Raw genomic sequence first — 26,193 nt, forward strand, 5'->3', positions numbered from 1 at the left:
TATTTGAATGTTTTATCACAATTACCATAGGTAATAAGCAACAGTGGGCCCCACATATTAATAATTTAGCAAATAAATTGAGTTCTGCAGCTTTTGCCGTTACAAAGAAAAGACTTTAGTTGCAATATGTTATGTTCTTGTCACTCCCTATGATAAATTAATATACTTTTACTTCTATTTCTATCACAAGATGTGAAAGTTTGTTAAATCGTTTACCGTGTCGTATCGTGTCACCAGTAATAAGAATTATTGTGAAACCCAAAACATTGTTATTGTTCAACAAAATGAGTTAAATATTCGCATGACAACAGTATAAAACAAGTGAATGTTTTGTTTCTCTATTAAAGCCAACATTCCAAGTATTGGACGCTTCCGGATAAAATATGCCTCAGGCTTGTTAATGATCTATATTCTGCTATAGTAACTGGTAAGAGCTATCAATACTCGTTACTGCAAGGTGCCGTAGGGCTTCTCTTTTTCTATTTGCGAACTATACCATAACATCCTGTTTAAAGTCAAAATTGCACAATATTTCTTCACAAGCAGTTGTACTATCGAAGTCGTGGTTCAATTTGCAATATTGTGCAATCTCTTAACTAGTTGTGTGTATTCACTGCAGTTAATCCGTCTCAGTCGACTGGTCATGCAAGCGCCGGTTTCACCGATCAACTAGTGATTAAATGTAGAAATTAGCTTATTAATATCTTTTATACCGCGGCAAGGGCCAATTACTAGGTACGGCATCAGATCTATTTACATATACTTCAAAAATTCGTAGAACCGGATTGACTAGCAATGTACATGCAACGCTATTCCTGGGGTAAAACATTATTGAATATTGTATGTTTTATATCATAAGCTTCCACTAAGAGAAGATTTATATAAACTTTAACTTAAATGGCAATATGGGAGGGGAATTTCTAAAACGCTTTATTATTTTATCTAAGATAAATGAAACATTAAATTATGTTAAATTTTAACTACCTACTTGTTATAAATAACATTAAAAATTAATAAATATTCAATAATTTTTACGAAGACACTAAAATTAGTTTAATTATTATTGATTATATTTCATTGTTTTACAAGTCGATTCAAATTCAAAGTCAAATAAACGTTATTCTTATTCAATTATGCTATTCAAAAGAACTATCATATATATAACTTTAACTAAGCACTTTTGAATCTTCACTATAAATTTTTCTTTTATATTACTGAATTTACCATATTATGTTCGGAAAAATCTACTTTTCCCACGTGAGAAGAACATACATGAAACTCAACGTCCACAGTTTTCAATAGCGTATTTTGCAATGGCTGTAAAATATATAACAGATTAGTTCCGGCTCAAAAAAATTAAAAAAAATCCGACGGAAGCTCAAAAGACCGATTATTTGTGACGCAGATTGCACACAAGTTTGTGAAACTGTCAAATGTAGGTAGATGTATAAAATAAACTAAATTGTTGACATGTTCGATTAATACACTGTACCTTCACCCGTTCGTGAGTAAAAAGTTATTTTAATTTAATTCAATCTGTTAAAATTATTGGCATGTTGCAAGTATGTTGCTTGAAAAAATTCTGTAACGGCTGCAATTTATAAACATTCAACCGGAATTAATCGTATTTTTGCAGACACAACTGTAGTAAGATTATCTTTATTTAAATATAGTTAAGGCTTATTTGTTAAACAGCTGATGCCAAATTACTAGCATTGACAACCTTATTATATCTGTCAACCCAATAGTTATGACAGAATAAAAATGGTCAACATAATATTTACATTTAAAATGTGGTATTAAATACTTTTTATACATTAAACTGATTGGTGAAAGTGGATTCCTATTTTTACAAATCACAATTTGTCACGATTAAATCCAATAATAAAGACTTATCGAAATAATATTATTAAGTACTACATCTTGGGTACCATTTCTAAGAATAATTCTTCTTTGATTCGTTTTGATAACGTCATTCGATTCTGAATTCGAATGCACGAAATTAAAAAAAAAATTAGCACCCTGTTGAACCGCTATAAATTGTTTCGTTTATGATTGATGCAGTTTGACCTTTAATAAAGTAATTCGAAGAGACCCGACCGTATAATAAGTAAGTTTAACATTTCCCTCAAATTCGATTGAATCCATATAATGATTAACACATTAAGGGTTAAGGTCCTGTTTCCATCAAGTTAACGTAATTTTTTTTTGTGAGTCGCTCATAGCAAACCAGCCATAGAGTAAGAATAGATAAGTGTATATATCGCAGGCAGTTTGTATGATTCCGCTGCTTACAAACGGCGTAGTCAAAATGTAAATGGTCTTGTCACTTTATAAAATGGTACAACATTAGATAGACAATTTAAAAGCCGTTTTTAAAATTGTAGTTTTCAATAAACGCTAAAGTGTCCATGAATTCTGGTTTTCGAAGGACTCAAGCGGAATACTATTTAAAAAAATGATAGCCCTGAGAGTCCAATCAGTCCGTGTAATGCCTCTAACAGAATAGTGTGACATACTATTAAATAATTCATAGAGCCTGACAAAATAATATACATTTATGTCTTTTGTCTTTGTCTAGCAAATATTTTTTTTTATATTATGTCTTCAACGTGTGATGTAAATTTAAAACTTCAAAGAACTTATTCCTCTATTAATTGTACCTACCATTGTTTTTTTTAAAGCTATGATTTAAAGCAACAGTTGTTTAAAGTAGTTTTGGTATGTTAAAAATTACAAAATGCATGTTTATTTTGCATGCATGTTTAGTTTGGCAGGTAATACTTAGTAGTCAAATAAACAAAAATGAGTGATATAACATATTGAAATGGATCATGGATTAAATATTGTTTAGTTAAATAACTAACAGAAGTAGTCGGTAGGAAATCTCATTCTATTCAGAGTGAAACGTGAAAATGAATAAATATTCAAGTATCTCTTATGATTTACCTCGTCACGTGCGTTGTGATTTCCAGTCAAAATTTGGTTTTTGGGGCCTACTTGTGAACAAAGGCCGACTCTTATTTTAAGACTTCATCGTATCTGATTACTGAAATAATGTCTGCTTTGTCCACCCTGTTTTTTTTGATGGTCACCCTACAATTACACTAAAATCTAAAATATAAAGTTTTAAAACGAACGACGCCATTTGTTGCCAAATTATGCGATTTGCCAGCGACATATAGATACATGTAGATGTATATGTATTTATATGTCACTATGGGACGGATTAGATATTTTATAGAGGGTATTAATATAAGATTAAGGATAGCGCAGCGCACTAGAACTGAATACCGCACTACTTAAGAATAAGATTTATTATTACTGCAACTATTAGATGTTTGTGAGCGTGCCATCTTGATACTCAATGGCATTTTTCAAAATTTGTAACATACATGTCGTGTTATTAAACATTGAAATTAAAAAAATACAAAACACTTCCTGATGATATGTGATGCCAGTGTCTTTCATATTTCTCGTAGTATTATTTTTACAATGTTTTACTTCACAACCCGGCATTTAAGTTTCAATAATTAGCAAAATTTAACTGAACATGTGGAACGTCAACGTCACACATCGTTCGAGACTGGGTCGAGTACGCCCACTTGGATGTAGTTTGAGTTGCCGCACTTTGCGACTACGGCTGCGGTGTCTAGCGCTGCGGAGACCAATCCTTTATTTAATGTATTTATTAATCTTGTTATTAGTGACAGACACGAATGCATGTATTTATGAACAGCTGTATTAGTTGTCTGTCCGTAAAGTTCAAATAACAAGTCGGACGGCAGTGCTAAAACAATTAATGTATGCTAATACTATTGTGCAATGCAAATATAATCAAATATTTCTTTTTATCAACGATATTTACATATTGTCTTGTAATAAAATTAATGTATATAGTTTTTTAGTATGACATAAGCAGTCGACATTTAGCGATGCTATCAAACCTCAGAATCTACTTATTTTCAATTAAATCCGTTTTTGAGTAGACAGATATGAGAGGAAAGCCGACAAGAGAATCTGATATGTTAATTGGAATTGATTTATTTTTCATGCTTTTACACTTGAAGTATTTTTTATTTGGGTTGCCATATGGCTACCCAAAAAAAGCTCTTTGAGGTTCCGTAAGCGAAGGATACTCTGGTTAACCTTCGGTTACGGTCCCTATTACTAACATCTTGTGTCCTTCCTTCTATCTGTCAACGAATTTTATCTCATTAACCATAATATTAGAAGTCATAATAGCAAAAGAAAGTTCAAGCCGGCAATTGTAGAAAAATATATAAATTGTATAAAAAGTACTTAGTGCTATAAGTATCTTGTACAAATAGTACGAATTTATTCGTAGGCATAAAAGGCATTTAATTTCTCAAAATTGATTCCATTAGAATTCTTTTCAATGATACTAGATACTACTACCGCTTCGGAAATAAATGGCGCTCTGAGAGAGAAGAAGCGGTGCAAGAAACTCTCTCTTTTTAATGAAATATACCATATTATTATTATTATTCTTGTGTCCAACACATACTTGACCAATACACAGAAAACCACTCCCTACATCGTGCGCAAGATAAGATGCAAAGTAATTTAAATCCAAATTTAAAAATAGCTTTATTTCGTAAAATTTTATTAAAAAGGTTTAAAATCAGTCATTCATGTTTTTTATGACAGTAAGGGAGGAGACGGTATGGTAATTGAAACGCCCTGCCCATTACAATGTAGTGCCGCTCAGGAAGGCTCTTGAAGAACCCAATAATAATAAAATTGTAAGGTGTTGAAATACAGATTAATCTAGTGGATTATGTTGTGCTGGAGGCAAAGTAAAATTGCAACAATGGGTCCCACCACCAAATCCTTTACGCTCTTTAGTTTCTGGGATTGGAAATGATTCTAAGCACTTCTTGGCCGAAATTCAGAGATACATAACAGCTGTATCCAGTTGACATCGTGTTTGTAGTGTTTCTTACCAAACTCCTCCGAAACGGCTGAACCGATTTGTATGAATTTTGTGTGCATAATGGATATGTCTGAAAATCGGCCAACAGCTATTTTTCATACCCCTAAATGATAAGGGTGACCCCTAAATATATTTTTTGCCAATTTGTTTCATTTTTATTTTTTTATGATTCAGCATTGAAAAATACATACATTTTTTTTTAATTTTCGCCCTTTACAACTATTTTTGTATCGCCATTTTATATTATTCTGTTCCATCCACAAATCCGCTATAGGGATGCAAGATGGCAATCGAATACAATAATTGTAGTACGATAATATATTTGGTAGGTCTGAGAATCGGTTGCATCTATATTTTATACCCCATAAGTTTTTTTAAATTACTTTATATGGCAATACTACGTTTGCTGGGTTAGCTGGTAATAATATATAATCAAACTAAATGCAAACTCCTAAAAAAGCAGTTCGCAAAATATAGTAACGTCATCCACGTAAACAAAAATATTCATAAAAATGTACACAAAATGAAAACTACTGAGCCAAACTATGTCAACCAAATAGCGAACATTCCACATCAAACTAAAGAAGAATTACGGAAATCGGATCATAAATCTCAGCGTAATAAAAAATATACCAATCGAATTGAGAATCTCCGCCTTTTCGTGATCGGTTAAAAATGCTGGGTTGGGTAGTATAAGACTTTGAAAAAATAATATGTACTAACTACTAATAAGAAAAACACTGAGATCATATATCGTCATTAAAAATTGTGTATTTTATTAATTACAATGTAAAATAACACGTAGCATATGTTACAAAATTTGAAAGATGCCAATGAGTGTCAAGCACGCGTCCGACTCAAGCGCCGCCAAGTTGTTTACGCGACCAAACGGATACCAGATGAGTAACTCTCTATAGAACTGTATATATTCTGTTGGTAGCGGTGAATGGTTGAGCCGCCAAAATGAGAATTTTACATCTCTTCTATGTCTGATGTTCCATAAACGCGTTTTACAACTTTTGCTACGCGGACCCAGCTCATGAAGTCATCTGCGGTTAGCTGTACTTCCAATACAACTCAGGGACGTTAAATTTAGGATCATACCTTAAAGACCGGCAACTCATTTCTTGACCCCTGGTATGACGGATGTCTTATGTCCTTGGTCGGCTGGCTTATTTAATTTAAGCCATAACGGTAAGACCGCGTTCAAAGCATTTACATTAATTATGTATAACTATGCAATGCAACTTAACTTCGCAAATGCTTAATATGTTAAAATACCTGTCTGAAAACAGCACATACTGTGTACATATACAGCTTCCTTTACTGTTTGACATATATTATGCAAATGGCAACATTGACTTATGTCCAATATAGTATAGTTGTAATATAAAATATATTATAATATATGTATTATTTATACAATACTAACACATGTTTATATATATTAATAAATACTATATGTTCACCAACATTCGAATCTATTTTTTGATGATATTTAAAAATATTTATTCATAGTCTTAATTCTTATAGATTGTCAAGTATTATTAATTGCTCCAAAATTGTCTGCCGAGTGAACTGAGTTGGAATACAAATGAAAATGTAATATTTCAACAAACGAGAATGTCGTTAATTGAACAATCATTTCTCTCATTGCATTGCTATCTATTATCTGATGTACCTTCATTCTTCACAAAGAAAATTAGACATAAATTACTTACAAAACAACATGCCCTGGAGAGAAGTATCTTGAGGCTAAGAAAGGTACATAAAATCCGCAACAAATCCATTAGTAAAAAAAAATCAATCTTACAGAAGCCTTTGAAAATGCACTAACAATGAAATGCTAATGGGCAGGAGATGATTGTGGCTAGGGTCCCAGAGAAAAGATGAACTTTAAAAGCCACAAGATGGCGTTGTCCCTCAGGTAACAGAAACCGAGGTAGACCCAAAATGAGGAGGAATAATGACCTTCTCTCAGTGGCAGGTAAAGACTGGCTGGAGAAACCAAAACATAGCGAGTTTTGAAAGAAGATGGAGGAAGAATATACGCAGATGGGATCAAGATTATAATATAAGGAATAACAGTAGTTTAAGGTTTAATTTTATAAATTACTAACATAGTAAAAATCTGGAATCTATAGTCTTGAATAAACATGTTTATTTTATTTATTTTTATTTTATTTTATTTTACATTTTTCGGAAAACTTACAGCTAGGTTGAAAAATATAAGTTACATCCATAATTACAGAAGGACAATTAAAAGTTTTCACAGATAGAAATCGATATATGATGTAAGAGTTAAGTGGACAACAAATACGAAAATTGTATAAAATGATAAAGAAACAAAAAAAAAATTAACAAAATAACTCAAATTTACAATTACACCTGATTGAAAAAGTTCTCGGTAAGGAGCTGTTTTACCTGCCTAATTGGAGTGGTGAACAAATCCAGGTCTAATAGCTTAGACAAGTCGTTGAAAGACCGGCCAGCCCGCAGTAGATAACTATTTTGTCTATAATTCGTTCTAGCTCCGGGAACATGCAGGCAGCATGGTCTCCGGAGTGAAGCAAACGGAACCTGAAGACCAATGCGCGATTAATATTACCTTATTATTACCAATTATTATTACCTTTTTTCTGATCTCCTGAAAGACGTACGGTCCCATCTCCTGCACGTGGATGGAGACATTCTTGCCCGCCAGGATGTCGTCCACGTTGGTGATGTTGAACAGGAAGCACTCCAGGTACATGGGGATTGGAATGTCCTTCCAGATGCTGAACGATGTTGAAGAGTTTGTCAGAGTCATCATCTGGAAGAGAATACGCCATTAATAATCTATTAATTAGAAATAGTGTGCGGTAATTTATCTTTTTGTAGAAAAACTTCTTTATCCACGTATGAGAGAAATTTTATATCAATGTCATCACGATTTTCGGTTATGCGCCATATTGTTTTTCTATCAAAAAGCTATTTTCAGTAAAGCTACTTAAAGAATCATATATTAGTTTGAAAGTGATAAAAAAGGCTTATTTGCATGTCTATAAAATAGCTATAATTTAACACGGAATTTGACACACCGATATACAGTCTTAAGAAATTATCAATAAAAGCATTGGATAACATTCCTATAAAATAGAGCGTAACTGCATAGATTCCTAGGCAGATATTATAGGTTTGTCGATATTTTAAATATTATATAATATTACTGGGAATTTAATTAATTGAACCTATTATAAGTTTTATTTTAAGATTAAATTGCATTGTATAAAAATACAAACAATATTTTAGATGTAGATATTATGTAAAAAATTTAAGTCGCTTAAACAATGCATACCGCATAATACAAGACTAAAAAGCTACGATTGCTAGTTGTGAGGTAAGACTGGTGTTGAGAAATGTGTTTGCAAAAGAAACACAAATGTATGTAAAGAAACTACTTCGCCAATAATTAACCGTTAGATAATTGTGCTACACAAAACATAGCCAATACAAAGTGTTGAATTGTATTCGCATTAATAAAAATAAAATTTCAATGATAGCAATGAAAGAAATATAAGATATAAGATGAATTTTCAATTAGCAATCTTACAAACCCACTGTGTTTGTTCTTGGATGACCACATAAATAAGATTTAATTATGTTTTTTCAACAAATTGATATTATTGATGAGAACTGGCAATTTATTATCTATCTTAATTGGATCCACGGATACAACTATATAGCTAAAATGAATAAGTGGGTATCTGTGAGATAAAATATGAATTAATTCATATGGAGTCATAATTAATAAGAAATTATTAATTTGCTTAAGATAACTTTATGAAAGAATGCTTAGACACATTCCCAACTAATGGTAAAGAAAATAAAATGATAAGGTATATAATATGTATGTTATAGATTCCGGATTTAACAATTGGACATTAAATCTCAGGGGCACTGAAAAAACATCTACCGAAAAGTGAGCAACATATTACAAGTCAGTCTACACTTGTTTTCCTAATGTTTAAATAAAAGGCATGAAAGGCATTTATTTTCTCAAAATTGATTCCTTTAGAATTCTTTTTGATGTCATTTCTAATAACTACTACCGCTTCGGAAACAAATGGCGCTCTGAGAGAGAAGAAGCGGCGCAAGAAACTCTCCCAGCATTCTGTTCTTGCGCTCTTTTCAATAAAAATATACACTGGCCTTCAAAAGTAAGTATCACACTTTTAAAATTGGGATAACGTTTTAAGTTCACAAGATATACTTTCGAAATAAAAAGGACTCCAAAGAGAATTTAATTTTGTACATAAAACTTTATAGTCGGTAACCTTCTTTTAAGAATTGGCTGAAAAAAAACTTCAAAAACAAAACCATTCCTTTTTCAAAGTGGACGTTTCCGAATTACAATTTTACCATTCGCATTTTTCTTTCTGTTTAAATTTTTTTCAAGATCGATCGAGGGTCTTGTTTTAAAAATTTATGCTTTTTTAGCACATAACATTTATTTATCATGCCTCTTTCGGTTGAAGAATGTGCTAGGATCATGGCTTTTCTGGATCTACGCATCAGTATGCGTCGCACTGCAAGAATGGTGGGTGTGACGGTACGAACGGTCCAAAAGGTAAAGCGAAGGTACGAAGCGACTGAACACCATCTGAGGAGAACTTGTAATGGCAGACCCAGGTGTACCAGTGCCCGAGAAGATCGTTATATTATTTCCACTGTGTTAAGAAATCGCCACCAAAATGCAGTTGAAGTCCAGCAACAGCTACTTCAGACCCAGAGGGACTACATTAGTGACAGTACAGTGAGAAGATTTGCTGAAGCAAATTTGAAATCCCGAAGACCAGCGAGTGGCCCAAAACTCGAGAGACAGCATCGAGTAGCGAGACTGCGATACGCCCGTGAACACATGCAGTGGGATGAAGAAGAATGGTCAAGAATTTTGTTTGCAGATGAGTCTCGATTCTCCCTTTACACTTCTGTACATGTACATGTATGGGCTGTACATGATGGTATGTACGTGTACATGTATGGGCTGGCATATCTTCAGAAGGTTGCACAGAGCTAGTAGCCATAGAAAATGGCACCCTCACTGGGCAAATGAGTATGCAGGGCCGTATTTAGCAAATATGGGTGATGGATCGATGCTGATGCATGATAATGCCCGGCCACACACGGCTCATATCGTACAGGAGTATATTCAGGAGGTCGGTATCAGCGTAATGGCTTGGCCATCAAGAAGTCCTTATCTCAACCCGATTGAACACGCCTGGGATGAGCTTGGGAGGCTAGTCAGAAATCGCAGACCACCACCTACTACCCTCAGGGCACTAAAGCAGGCCCTGGTAGAAGAATGGGAGAATATTCCCCAACATCGGCTCCGAAAGCTAGTGTTCAGTATGCCAAACCGGCTCGAAGCTGTAATTAGAGCTCGAGGAGGCAATACCAGTTATTAAAAATTAAATAACATGTAATACATTTTAGTTGAATTTTTTTACACTAAACTAAAAATGTCTCTTTTGATTGTTTTATCTTTTTTAACTTAAAAATGTTACTAAGGTATAATTTTAGTTTCTAAGAATTAAAGCCTATAAAATTTGCAACAAAACGTTTTTAATCTTAAATCTCAACCTTCTATAGTTAAGAAAAAAAATTAATTTGAAAAGTGTGATACTTACTTTTGCAGGCCAGTGTACAATATTGTACAGTCATTTCAATCGCTATAAAGAAATCATAATCTAGTCCCAGGCTGTCCGATCATTTATATAATCAGCAGTGGAGTAATAGGATTTACGACAGAGCCATTTTTTTATAAAACATTTAAATTTATTTATAGATAATGCCTGAACAGTGGCTGGGACTTTATTATAGAAGTGTATACATTTACCCTTAAAGCTTTCTTATGAAGCCTACTAGAATTAGTTACAAGCAATACCTTATTTGTAGTGTTATAATAATGAAAATCACTATTAAGAGCAAAAAAGTGATGATTTTTGTGAACGTATATTAAATTTTCATAAATTTACTGACAATGAACAGTCATAATATTTATTTCTTTAAATTTTTCTTTGAGAGACTAAGAGAGATATGAGAAAATTAATAGATTTCATAATTTAGAAGACCAGAAAAAAGAAATGCTTGCAAATATTGATTTTTAATTCACCGTGTCAAATATGATGGAAAAACTATCAAATGATGGTGCAGTTTCTGTCTCAGTAAGCCTCAGGCCGAGGGAACAAATTAAAGACATGAATTTTTACGGCGTTGTTGATATGTTGAATGTAGAGATGCAAAGACGTGATATATTTAAAAAAAATACGGGTTGCACTCCGGCAGTTGAGCATTTTGAATATTTTGCATTGGTTAGGGAATAATTAAGTACGAATTACTTTATTTATCAGAATAAAAGTACTAGCATTTATGTGGTAAATAACAATATTCATTTACAGAAAAAATGACAATGCATTTTTTATTTTTTTTTATTTAAAAGTTTATCTTTCAGAAAAATCAACTTTCCTCCATAATTTCAGAACACCAACGAACAACAACAACAGTGTTGACCACACTTGTATTATAATCTTAAGATGTGCATTGTGCATAAACCTCTAAACTGCATATGAGGTCCTGGTACAAGTTGCTAGGATAACACCATGTGTTCAACTACTATGAAAGACATTACCACAGAGTACGAATGGATACTTACGTAGATAACTATCACCGCTATCTAAATTATGTTCTCCGTGTGTCTGTGTAGTAATATTTCGTGCGAATGACGATACTCGCGTCATATATAAGAGAATCTCTTCTTCAATCATGATTGCCTGGTACCAAAACACAGTATAAAATTGTATCATATATTCGTATCGAATATTCGACCAGTACTCGTGTCATGACGCGAGTTTAACAGTTTATACCTATCCTAAGAAAAGTGCTCAAAATTTAACAGACGTTCTCATTTCTGACTAAAAAATCAGGTTCCGATAATATTATGACCCCCAATCAAACATCTGCATACAAGACACATATCTAAACATTAAAGAGATATCAGATGATTCATTTTTGGTACGTTATATGAACGGTGTGTCATAGAACTTATCGTAGTACATATAACTTGGGTGTGGTAAAAACTATAACACTGCGTTGTACAAGTGACAGATTAGGAAACGATGACATTTTATTACACGATAGCGATAATATACTTGGAATATATTAGCGTATAAACGACATGACAGTTAGATAATACGTGACCAATTATTTCGTCAATGTGTGCGTTAGCCAGTGATATTTTTTTGTTATGGAATAGGAGGACAAACGAGCGTACGGGTCACCTGTTGTTAAGTGATCACCGCCGCCCACAATCTCTTGCAACACCAGAGGAATCACAGAAGCGTTGCCGGCCCTTAAGGAAGGTGTACGCGCTTTTTTTGAAGGTACCCATTGATTTAATATTATTCTTGTACTCGCCCCCTTGGGTTGTTTGGTTCTAGACAAAGCTATCCCACCCAAAGTCACGCGTGGCGAGTGTAAGTACCTGCTGTTACATTTGGTTTGGCACTGACTTCAAAACTATCAATAGGTAGCGCATACAAATAATCGTATTTTATTAATATTAAAGGTATAAGATTTGCATAAGAGGTGTATTAAATTAAATCTCTATTAAGTTATTTTATTCATTTGGGTTTTTGAAGTCGGTTTTTTTTCAACGTAGTCTTTTTTTAATTTTTTTGCTTTTTAGTGTCATTAATCAGGTAAACTATAAGATTTCGTTGCTTTTTATTGTCACGTATTATATAGTAATTTTTAAGTAGCTATGGGTAGGCCTATGAAAGGTTCCGCGGACCTTAAACAATATAGATCCCCTATTTCACGTTCTTGTGAGACACTGAAATATCGTGCAGAACGTTAGACAGCTATGAATGACAGGTAACCTAAGACCCACTTATCAGCAATCATCGGGTTAATAATAATATATAATCAAACTAAATGAACACTCCAAAAAAGCAGTACATAAACAATAATAACATCATCCACATAAACCACGTAAAAATGTTCATAAAATGAAAACTACGTAACTAAAGTATGTCAAACTTTTATGGGACCAAATGGCAAACATTATGCACCAAACTAAATAAGAATCACGAATATCAAATCATAAATCTCAGCGTAATCGGTGTACATGCATAAAAAATACCGATCGAATTGAGAACCTCCTCCTTTTTCATGTCGGTAAAAAATACTGAGGAGCTAATGCGAAGCGTGGCTGACTGTTTGCCCTGTCAATCAAAATCGGTCACAGTAACAATAGATTCGCTTTCTTTTCCTATCTTGCTGTATCTCCGTTACAGATGTTCTTCTTTCTCGGACAGTTTGATTGTACGCTCGTATATGCTTCCAAAATCGACAGTGGGACACTAGATTTTTCAGATACACCAAAACCGAAAGTGCCATACGGCACACTACTCCCTCGCCAAGTTCTGGCCCTTATTTTGTTTATAAGATGGTATATTTTGCATGGTCTTATAGCTTGTTTCAATAGCTTTCAGATATTCAATAAAATCATCCTAATTATAAGCAATCTAATGCTACACATAAAATAATACACATTGACATCGCGCCGATCTAAACCGTACCGCGCGCGGATCACAGAGCGCCAATTTGCTTAAGATATTGTTAGTATATTGCTATAATAGGAATTTGGAGAGTTTTGTATCAGGAGTATGTTGTATTTTGTTGCATCACTTTGCATATATCTGATGAATTGATGAATTGAAACGATTTGATAAATTAAATTGAAAATAAAAACTGGTTAAACCATTCTGTTTTGAAAAGAACAACCTTAGAGTTTCTTGTTCGTTCTTCTCTAAGGAACGAGCCTCCAAACGAGCAAGTAATGCAATTTACCTACGAAATAAAAATTTGTTTGTTTGATTGAAATAAGAGTTAGTGACAATAATTGATAGGAAACTGTTTGACAGTTTGGTAATGAAGAGAGAATTCATTAAAATAGATTAAGAGCACAAAATATGTGTAAGACAAATTGTGGAAGGAAATGTTGATAAGGTTTTACCATGTATGTAAGTATGAAAGATTTGGTTCTAGTGGAACAAGCTAGGCAAATTACCAGTGGGTGGCTCCTTTGCATAGGATGCGGGCTATATTAGTGGTACCACAACGGCGCCTTATTCTGCCATGAAGCAGTAATGTGTATGCATTATTGTGTTTAGGTCTGAAGGGCGCCGCAGCTAGTGAAATTACTGGGCAAATGAGACCTAACATCTTGTCTCAAGGTAACGAGCGCAATTTTAGTGCTGCTGAGAATTTTTGGGTTTTTCAAGAATGTTGAGCGGCGCTGCATTGTAATGGCAGGACGTACAAGTTAATCAATTACCATCAGCTAAACGACCGGCTCGTCCCTTATAATCCCTCATAAAAAAAATCATCATAAAAAACCGAGGACAAACAGAACCTGGAAACACCGGTGATCGCAAATTCATTCAGATATTTTAATTTAATTAATATGGAATGTCCATATAGATAAAACATAACACTATCTTAAAATGTCAGTATAACAATGTCAGGTTTTGTCTCCGCCGATAATTGGATTACCAACCAAACTGCCATAAATATTTTTGCATTGCGTAACATATTTTAAAACATTGTAATTAAATTTTAACGTTACCTGATCATTTTACGTTGTTTTTATATTTATATGATGTTCGTTTAGTGCTTACATGTCAGTTGGTTTTATTTTATTTGTTAATTTCATTTATGAATTAATTAACACATAAGTTTTCTCACACTGGTTATGACCAGTTCGATTTGGGAATGCCAACTTAACATTTGGTCAATCAGGATGCCGAGATATTTGGTACAATTCACCTTTTCTATGGAGGGACAATTACAATTCAAATCGTGTGGGTTGGAGCATGAATGGATTCTGATATAGAAGTCTTGAACGGGCTGGTATCTGTCATGTGGAGAGAAACATATATAGTTTGATTTGGATATATTGAGTGTCAATAGATTTTGGTTTAGCCAATTCGAGACTCTTTCAAGGCCCATCTCAGGCTTCCTCTGTGCGGCTTCCCACGAGATACCAGAGAAAACAATGGCAGTGCCGTCAGCATAAGTGAATATACTCGCCCCGTCGATCTGAAGGTTACATAGCTCGTTAATATAGATTAAAAAGAGTGTCGGGCCAAGGACACTACCCTGCGGCACGCCAAATTTCACATTTTCCATTGTGCTGTGGTATAGGTCAACCTTAACTTCCTGTATTCGGTCATTTAGGTAGCTGTCTAGGAGAGAGAGGGCTTTGTCACGAATTCCCAGGCCCTCCAATATTTCCTCCTCTTCTCCTCTTCCTTCCTCCAATATTCTAGGCTATTTGCGCCAGTAAAAAATTTTAATCCTCCTCCGCGGAAACTTCGCTGTTAACAAATTCAGGGGTTTGAAAAATGCCACTTACCTCCCGGAATCTACGATAATAGCGAACAGTATCCGTACAGATGTGGTGAATTTCTTTAATTCTGATGTCCTAGACTGTTAGAGTTTTACCGCGACTTCGTCACATCTCTGTGTTGAAATATTGCATCGAATATTCGGATTTCAGTAAATTTAAAACCAAAACCAATACAAATAAGTAAAAAGTGAAATATCAATACCTAGCTGGGATAATTGGCCTCGAATTAGTACAGACATGACAGCCGGACAGACAGGTAGACACATGAGTGATTCTATAATGATTCCGTTACAATTATATAATAATTCTGCGTGGCGGTCACTTTGGAATTGAAAAAGTATTCCAAATTAGTTTACTACTCCCCGGAGAATCTTGGGAACGATATCTACACTGTTGAAAACTTAGGTTTAGTCTGCATTTTAGATTTTAAATTAACGCAAATTTGTGTTATGTAACCCCGGAGAATCTTGGAAACTATATCCATATCGTTGAAATCATTATTTCGCGCGATGGTCATCAAAGTCATATTTCGCGCGACGGTCATCAAAATTATATTTTTGCGGGATGGTCCCAAATACGTTCTCTGGAAACCTTGGAAACGATATTGTAACACTGATAATTATAATGTTATAAAAGATAGCGCGGTGGACATCTTGGATTTCATCAATAATCCAAAATTTGTTTTACAACATTCCGAGAACCTTGGAAATGTTTCTCTTTCCTGGACTCACTTTGTTTGGCCGTCATTCGTTGTATGTGGGAATTCTTAAAAATATTGAGATAAAAGTATATTTTGTCCTTTTCTGTATCACTGACAGGATATACAGACGCTCCCCTATGCGCTGGACAGACCAGATCAAAGCCTTAACCAATACTCCCCTCAACACATGTGCCAGAGAAGCAATAGCCAGGGATAACTGGCGTAGAATCGTTCGTCGTTCGACGTGACCACGACTGCTCTGTCAAGAGTAATCCGACGAAGAAGAAGACAGGATATGTTAAAACATCAGGATGATTGGGCACATATTAAGAAAAACAACATTATTTACGAGTAACAAAAATTAGTCCATACTCAGATGCCTGACATGACAAGTATGCACAGACAATTTGAATGAACATTTCTTAATTACGATAAATGCCATCTAGCGTTTCAAGTACATTAAACAAACAGGTCAAATAATAAAATATATATTTCTGTTTACTTAGTCTGGCCATAAATACACAATTAAAAATAAACAAAATATTACATTTGAATTTGGAATCTGTCATTTTTATATGATTGTTCATTGAGTTTTCTCATTTTGGCGCCAATACATTGTTTTGCGATATTAAAATGGAGTGGTGATAAAGAGAACCGAATCGCTGTGATTGCATTACACAAAGTGGGTATGGAGCCAAATGCAATTTTAAAACTCTCCATACGCTTGATATTAGTAAAATGTTTGTATATCGGGCTATTAATTATAGGTGCAATGAGACCTAATCTGCTTGTGACAGCAAAAGATCTGGCCGTCCACGTAGTGTTCGTACAAAAAAGGTGGTCGCAGCAGTAAGGGAGAGAATTAGAAGAAATCCTGTCCGAAAAGCAAAAGATTTTATCTAAGGAGATGAAGATAACACGTAGAAGTATGTCGCGTATTTTAAAAGATGACTAAGGATTTTCTAGTCAACTTACCAGTGGAAGGCTCTATTGCACAGGTTGCTGGCTAGAGTATGGCTATCACAAAGGAGCCTTTTTCTGCCGTGAAGCAGTAATGTGTTAACATTAATGTGTTTCGGTCTGAAGGGCGCCGTAGCTAGAGAAATTACTGGGCAAATGAGACTTAACATCTTACGTCTAAAGGTGACGAGCGCGATTGTAGTGCCACTCAAAATTTTTGAGTTTTTCAAGAATCCTGAGTGGACACCGCATTGTAATGGGCAGGGCGTATCAATTACCATCAGTTGAACATCCTGCTCGACACTTACTTTTCCTTATACTAATATTTCCCACTGTCTAGTCAAATGGATTGATTGTTTGATCACAGATAATTTTCGTGGGACCACTAATATTATAATCGTCATTAGAGAATACCAATTTGTTAAGCTCAGCGCTAAATCTGTCGGTCTTACCGAATGCGTCTACTGATGTGTTGATATAGTTATCAAGCATAAATCATCGAAATAATAATTCTACAGGAATGTTATCATGATTCACGCGATTATTATCAGTGTTGTTCATAAGCCCTTAAATATTTTCAGAGCTGACAAACCCAGCACTATCACATTCTAATAAAAACATATTGATAAGATATCGGATAGAAAACTATGAAAAATACAATATCGCGCTCAAATAGTGTAACGGTTTTACTGCGGTCGTAAAAACATTATTATTTTTTAAATTGAACTAAGACATAGTTAGGATTTCTGGGATTCGTTTTCAATATCTGTTTAATATTATTGCGATGTGTTTGTAAACAATGCACAATCAGAAGTTGATAACCTGTGGCTAACTTATATTTAAATAATTAATATTATCTCACAAATATTTATTTTAAGATGTCCCTCACCCTTTACTTATTCAATTAATTAATGTTTAAATAATAATTATCGATGATATTTTTACAGACATAATGTCAACATTGAAACACAAGTATATTATGAGGTATAAATATAAAATATGTATACAATCGAGAAAGCAATATGTAGTCAAAGTAGATGAAATGACAGTTATTGGGAATTGAAGTTTTAAATGGATTTAATGACTTCGAGGCTTCGTCATGCTCTCTTAAGGCAAATAATATAATAATAGCTTAAGGCCTGAATTGACTCTGAACACCGAAAATTACCTCTGGTTTTCACTGTTTTTTTCTCTTAAATAATATTAATATCAGTTCTAAAAAAAATATAATACGTAGAATATTTTGGTAAATATTTTATGGTCATTTCTTTCTAAAACTTAACTTAAAATTTATGTATTTTAGAATTTTTTTAGGTGGGGCATGTCCTAAAAAAGGATGGCAAACACTGATTACCTAAGGATCCAGTCATCGAAAACCCTGCTTTTGTTGTAAAATTTATATTTTACAACTAAACTAACTAACTTAACTTTTATAAGTATATTTTCTTTAAATGCTTAAAATGTTCGCACAGTATCATTGTTTATTTATAGTGTTTCTGAATTGGTTCATCCATTTTACTCAAATTTTTTTTGATGTCTTTTTTTATTTTAAATTTTTTTGTTTAATTAAGTTGCATCGCACGCATTTGTAATATGATGAAGCTTAATATTGATTTAAAAGAGTGTGTTCTGCCACTTCTTCTCATTAAAGATCAACCTTTTCCGAAATGGTGTAAATGGTAAAATTAATAACGTTCATAATTTTTTGCTCCAAATGAATAAGAATAATTTGGATATTTAATTTTCAACATTCCCCTGTCCTTTTCATGAAGCCTAAGATAAGCCTAGGCCTGAATTACACGATCAGGTCGAAGATATACTGAAAAGTGTAGGTAAGTATACCAAGTATGTAGGTACTGAGAACGATGACTTAACCCGAGTGAAAGAAACCAGAGAAGTAAGTATTGACTTACTTCTTAGAAGATGGACATGCATTAGCTGTTGTATTGACAACAGCTAATGCATGTCCATCTTTCTTACCTTCTGGGATAGGCGTGATCTAATGTGAAAATTACTGAAAGCACACGATAATCGCACTTACGCTTATAACTATTACGAAATAGAATAGAATAAAAATATAATTATGTGCTATAGTGAGTGACAATTATATAACATAATGCAACAACACTTGGTAAACGTCATGAAGATACATCAGTTCGTAAAGGGGCTTTAACATGAGGAGAAGAAAAGAAGAATATTGAAGAATTTTCTCAGTTTGAGTCTTAATTTCAAAACTCGTAGTTGGAAATAATTTTAGTGAGTTTAAAATTGCGTTTAAAGTTTTACCTTGTATGTTAACATTGAGCGTAAATAAGTATTAAGTGTGTTCATTATTGATGTCAAATTATGATTAATTACAGAGTTGTTCTCAAATTACGGACACTTATTATTAGTGGACAATTTTACCAATTGAATCTCGTTAAGCTACTGCAACCGAAGGCGGTCAAGTTCAGAGAAGAAATAATAAAACAATATTGAGACAGTTATGAATATGAATTAAAACCTCAATGACAACAAAACACCATTTACAATTAATGTTAACGACGAGAAGTGGATAGCTTTCATTTTATTTTAATATATATATTATATACTACCGTAACTTTCCTCCTAAAAGTAAAGCATTATCGAGAAAAAATACATCCATTTTGCAGAAAGAGTTTAGATAGTCGATGTAAATGGCAAACGGTCTTCGGGTAAACCTGAAGAAATAGGTATCCCGCAGGGTTCTATTATCGGTCCCTTCTTGTTTCTTAACATATATATTAACGATTTACCGGTTGTGGTAGATGATATATATTATATATATAATTATATATATATGTGTTAACGGCCACACCCGATCTCCTAAAATCGGGTTGCAAGACAACGGTATATTGAATACAATATACTTAAACGTACATAAATACATACAAACATCCATGACTCGGAAACAAACATCCATATTCATCATATAAATGCTTGCACCTACCGAGATTCGAACCCGGGACCTCTAGAAAATAGAAATGATTGTTCAAATTCTGAAACACGCCAACAACAACAGCAACGTTCTAACAAACCAGTTGAGCCTAGGCTGAACTAGTTGAGTTGAATGAATGAAATGAATGAAAACTATGAATAAGTTTACTTCAGGAAAAATTGGTGTGGCCTAAGAAAAACTAGTTTGTCCTTAAATCGGGTCTGGCCAGAACCATATTATATATGCCGCAGAGAAATGATAATAACAGAGATTAAGGCAATTCCCTGAGTGATTTGATTAAATCACGCAGTATGTTTAAAGAACAACACGATTTTATCATTTCTCTATACAAATCTAGTGATGTGATTAAATGCTAGGGTTAGTTCCGTGAAATGACTATGAGTGACGTGACTAGAAGAACGTAGGATGTAAATGCGAGAGAAGCGCGCATCATACTTGAGTCATACGTCGACACTGGTGCCCAAACTTTTCATGGGAATAGGGGAGTGGGCGATGGGAAAGAGGATGTCTCCCTCCACCTTCCGATCCAAACCCCCTCCACCTGCGACACAATACTAAATTCTTACCAAATTATGTCTAAGTCTTACCAAATAAACCCTATAAAGACCAAAGAAAATACTTTTTGTCATTTCACGGAACCAAGTCTGGCATTTGGTCAAATCACTAGATTTGTTTCGAGAAATGATAAAACCGTGTTGTTATTTTAACATCCGCGGAGATTTGACCAAGTCACTGTTTTTATCATATCCCTGTGACATATATCCTTATCACAAACATAGATTGTTTGTTGTTTGTGAGTTTTGATATTTGCACCCACAAGGGGATTATGAAGAAGGTTATATCTTCTTTATAGTAAGAGTCTTATTTGTAATAAACTTTAATTTATTAAGTAGCTCGGGGCGGTCTATCATGCCGTTTGCTAATTTAACCAAATAACATAGGCTTGATGCCATGCGCCTATTGCTCAATGGTAAAAGATGTAAATTCTCGCTAATTAATATTTATGATTTTCTTCAGTAACTATTTAAAAATATATATTATATACATTAGCGAATAACTAATTGACACACTTCTACACAAATTAACTACTTGTCATTTATTATATTGTTGTAAATATAAATATAATTTAAAAAGGTATGTACTACACAAATAAAATTTGTAAGCAAAATTTTATGAACGATGCGGGTCTCGAACCCGCCACCTCTCGAACCCGCCACCTCTCGCGTTCCGCGTGGGTGTTCTTACCAACTGAGCCAACAGTTCGAGTGACTTATCGTTGATAAGATCTTGATATGTCTTGTTTCAACTCTCAGGTTGTGGCTTCATCTACAGGATCTACTTTACAGTTGATATCCTGCTCATCTCCAATGTTTACATATTAGGACTTGAGATGTCGCTGTTGCTAATCTAAGCAATTTGTTGTTTGTTATCAAATTTTATTTGTGTAATTAATCCAAGAACTGCGCGTTATCACTTTAAAACATAACGAATTGTTAAGGTATGTACTACTCTGTTAAGAAAGTACGGGTAAAAGATTAATTAAACAGAAAATGTTAGTTATTCATAAAAAAAAAAATCCGCTTTACTTTAACGCGATACGTTTTTGACTAGATGTATTTGGGTTTTTGGGAATTATAAAACTAAAAGGTTTCGTTCTTTTTGTTAATTTATGCGTAATATTAATTAATATTTTTTATTACGATCTAGATTATTAAATGAGATATGGCATAAGAAACACCTTCATTGAATAATTTTTCGTATTTACGAAAATTATAAACAATTTTATCTATGGTGTATGTACCAATATTTTTTTCTAATTGATAGCATAGATACCAGATGCTCGAACAAGTAAGTAATTAGCAACTTAATTTGATAAAGTTTTATAGCAATTACAAGGTAAGTAATAAATAGAAATACAAAAACAGTAATATATTGTTGGCGTGTTTCAGAATTTGAACAATCATTTCTATTTTCTAGAGGTCCCGGGTTCGAGTCCCGGTAGGTGCAAGCATTTATATGATGAATATGGATGTTTGTTTCCGAGTCATGGATGTTTGTATGTATTTATGTATGTTTATTTGTATGTTTATATGTATTTATGTATGTTTAAGTAAGTATATTGTATTAAATTTATCGTTGTCTATCAACCCATAACACAGGCTATATGCCTAATTTGTGGCAAGATAATTTGTGTAAAAAGTGTGTCAATATTATTATTATTATTATTTTGCATCAATTTTAGGACAAATTACACATTACATCAAAAATAATTACACTAATAATTACCGACTAAACCAACCTTCGTCACAGATTCACGGTACAATACTTTAATATAAATAATTATATTTTTGTTATATTATCACCTTTTTAATATTTATACTATTTAACGAATACGTTGAAAATGAAATGAAATGAAAATGACAGGCATTTAATTGTTTAAATGTTTTTTCTTTTTTAAATTCTGTTTTAGTGTTCAATGGGCACTCCGAAAGTTACCCAGGCAAATGCTGAAAGCTGCAGCCAGTAGGTATATTAAGAATATATTAATTATCTATTCAAACAAAACAAATCTTATAAATATATTTACAATACTACGACTACATAAAATTAAAACTATCATTACGTGGAAGCGTACCAAAAATACTGGCAGCATTACCGCGTTGGATAGCAAGACTGATCCGTTGACCGAAATAGCTGCCAGCGCTTGGGTTTCCAGTAGCCTTATTGAGGCGCGAAGATAGTATTTTGAACATTCTCCACGCCTCTGGGCCCCACGGGCCAAGTGTCTCGACACCAAACGGCACAAAGATGTATGACTCACTGAGACCAACATATTTGCGACGCTTGCTGTCTTCGCTTCTTGCAGTCGAAGCAGCAGCCCCAGCACCAACTGACGTAACTTGGACATGAGAAGGAGCCAGAGTGTCGACGCAAGTAGCGTCCCACACCAGCGCCCTTCCCCGTGCCCAAGCCACCAGCGTCATTCCATCAGGACGCTTGCCATCGCAGCGGGTAATACCATTTGGCTCTAAAACAGCTGGTATATTAAGAGCGGCAAATGCCCTGCGGATGACTTCATTAATGCTGGCGTGACTGATACGGCCTGCCGATTTTAGGCAGGTTAACCCGTGGCGTCCAAGAGCATCTACCTGAACGCCACATATATTAATTATATTAATTGTAATTTTATGTATGTGTTATGCAATAAATTCTTCTTATTCTTAATATTGAAGGTTATCGGTACTACTTACGTAACATAACAATGATATTATTAAGATTATTCGGGTGCATTGACTTGCCCGGCTGGCATTGAATTATTGACATGACCCAGGTCCGTTATGCGAAAGGCAAACGTATTATGGCAAGGTTATGATGTTCTGAAGAAATATAAACTGTATAATTACATATTGAAGCCATCAAGTTGTAGAGGTGGAATCCATTGCCTGTGTAAGGATGCTTCTATAATTAAGTCTATCTCAGAGTTTGGCGTCACCTCTGTTACAGGTCAACTTCTCCTCGCGCCTCTTCCTCATTACTGAGGGTCGTGACTCCCCCGCTGTATCAGTTTCTCTCGTACGATTTCCCTCCATCTGCTGCGATCCTTAGCTTCATGATGGGTATTGTGGAAGTTGATGTTCATAGAAGATCGTATTTGGTCTGACCATCTCGTGGGACTGCGTCTTCTGGGACGTTTGCCATCTACCATGTCACCAACAGCTGTTCAAGATTGTGGCCCTCTTGAATCTTGACAGGTCAAATGGCTGCAGCAAATTATCACATGATATATATATTATGTGATATATACATATTGACAGATCATCCACTCCAGATGCAACCTTAATGCTGACCAGGATTCTCAGACGTTTCCTCACGTCTGAGAATCTATCGACCCCAAAGAAAGAGAGAGATGGTGCAGCAAATTTGAATTGGACGGTGCACTGCGTGGATGACTTTCTATCCGGTATATTGCCTTCCAATTTTCCATGGATGTACAGACGTTATATGGAATGGTGGCCCCGCCTTACACGTATTCAATTTGTTGTTAAGACGATAGGACATGTTTAGTTTGGATGTGAAAGAACTTGAGTACCGCACTGTATATGGGCATCCTCTATTCAAAAGGGTGAGGATGGCATTTGTGTAAGACGTTTGGTTTTATGGTGAATTCAGCGAGAGAATCAGGTAAAATGACTCTTTGGTAGATCCACTAGAAAGCGTGAACAGCTTTAATGAGAACAATGTGGGCAAATATGTCATCCATAGTCCATACTAATATTATAAATGTGCATGTAAGTTTGTTTGTTACGCTTTCACGCTTAAACCAATGAACCGATTTTGATGAAATTCAGTACAAATACAGAATAGAGCTTGGGAAAGGACATAGGCTACCCTTTATTGCGAAAAATAGGCTTGGAGAGGTTGAAATACGGGATAGAAGTTTGTATGGAAGTTGGTCACTATCGAAAATAAAACTATGAAATTTGTATTTAGGCACTTGATAAGATTGATAAGATGCGGGACTCGAACCCACGACACGACCGGACTCTAACCAACTGAACCAAAAGTTCGAGTAACATCTCGTTATAAAATCCTGTTTGCTTTATTTGTTTATTAGTCCCAGAAGTGAGGGTTATCACTTTGAAAACATCACAAATTGTTCAAAATAGAGCGCTTAAACGTTACAGGAGTACTTTAAAAAAAAATTGTTTACTATAGGAAACTATATAGCTCACAAATATCAAACTCTTTATGTCTTAGCAAAGGATGAAAAAACAAAATAAAATCACTTATAAGAATGTATTTAGATGAGCAATTTATAGCTAACCGCAGCAGTTTGTATGTGTATTATATGCAAAGTATTCTAAAAAATAAGTATCTAAGAGATGGGAGGATGACGTTAAGAAAATAGCGGGTTCAACATGGACTCGCACTGCAAAAATGAGAAAAGACTGGAGAGTTTTAGAGGAGGCCTTTGTCAGAAGACAAGTTGTAACCGAACTACCGTTTGCCGATAATCAATAGATATTAAAATTGTTAGTATATTAGTTAAACTCTAGTTAAAAGTCAAAATGTGTTTTTAGATAGTAGTCACAAGTAAATTAATTTTAGGCACACGAAACTACTCTGTGTAAAACTTGTAAACAACAATAAAGGCTTTTTATTTTATTATTTTATTTAATTATTAATCTAACAAATAAATGCTGCCCAAAGTAAACTAGTACTACATAAGTATGTCAATGATGAAAGAAAACACAGACACGGACCAAAAATCTATGGAAGATCTAGAACTGTCTACTTATGGCAAGGTTAGTGAAGCCGTATTTATAAATCGAATGATGCCCTAAATTGTAATTGGATTAAATTTTAATTGGTCTCTGCTTTGCAAGTTGTCAAAGTCCTTTAAGGTTAGAACTGGCCCAAGTTTTGTTTTTATGGAAATAAGGGACGAGAAGAGCAGGACGTTCAGCTGATGGTAATTGATATGCCAGCCCGCTCAGGATTGTTGAAAAACCTAAAAATTCTTAGTGGTGCTAGAGTTGCGCTCGTTACCTTGAAGACAGATGATGTTAAGTCTCATTTGCCCAGTAATTTCACTAGCTACGGCGCCCTTCAGACCGAAACACAGTTATGTTCACACATTACTGTTTCACGGTAGAAATAGGCGCCAGCATAATCTAGCCGGCTTCCTGTGCAAGGAGCCTCCCACTGGTTTGCACCGATATTATAAAGCTAATATTTCATATTTTGTTTGTATATTTTTCTACTGTATTATAGCGCTTTAAGGGTCAACCTTGATCTGATCACAAATCTTGTTGATGATGGGTATATTAAAGCTGTTATTTTAAAATGGATTAATAACATCGAAAAAGAAAAATAATTAAAAATACACACTTAGAATAGACAACATAGACAGTCTAAATAAAACTGAAAACAAAATTTTATGAACGATGCGAACGACTCGAACGCGGGACCTCTCGCGTTCCGTGCTAGCACTCTTACCAATTGAGCCAACCGTTCGAGTGACTTATCGTTTATAAAATCATGTACGCCTTGTTCAACTCTCAGGTTGTGGCTTCATCTACAGGATCTACTTTACAGTTGATAACCTGCTCAACCCCAAAATTTGTATATTAGGAAATTGAATT

General features: G+C 34.3%; 1 protein-coding gene across 2 annotated transcripts in view; it reads right to left on the reverse strand.

The window, feature by feature from the left end:
• Nucleotides 1-26,193, reverse strand: part of LOC126967993 (protein croquemort-like) — a 69,583-nt gene that overhangs the window by 31,941 nt on the left and 11,449 nt on the right. For both annotated transcript variants that reach the window (XM_050812753.1, XM_050812754.1), the window contains exon 2: nt 7,590-7,769. In XM_050812753.1, the coding sequence (XP_050668710.1) occupies nt 7,590-7,769 (180 nt within the window). The remainder of the gene's footprint in view (nt 1-7,589; nt 7,770-26,193) is intronic.

This window comes from Leptidea sinapis, chromosome 14 (assembly GCF_905404315.1).
Source record: "Leptidea sinapis chromosome 14, ilLepSina1.1, whole genome shotgun sequence".
Lineage (NCBI taxonomy): Eukaryota > Metazoa > Arthropoda > Insecta > Lepidoptera > Pieridae > Leptidea > Leptidea sinapis.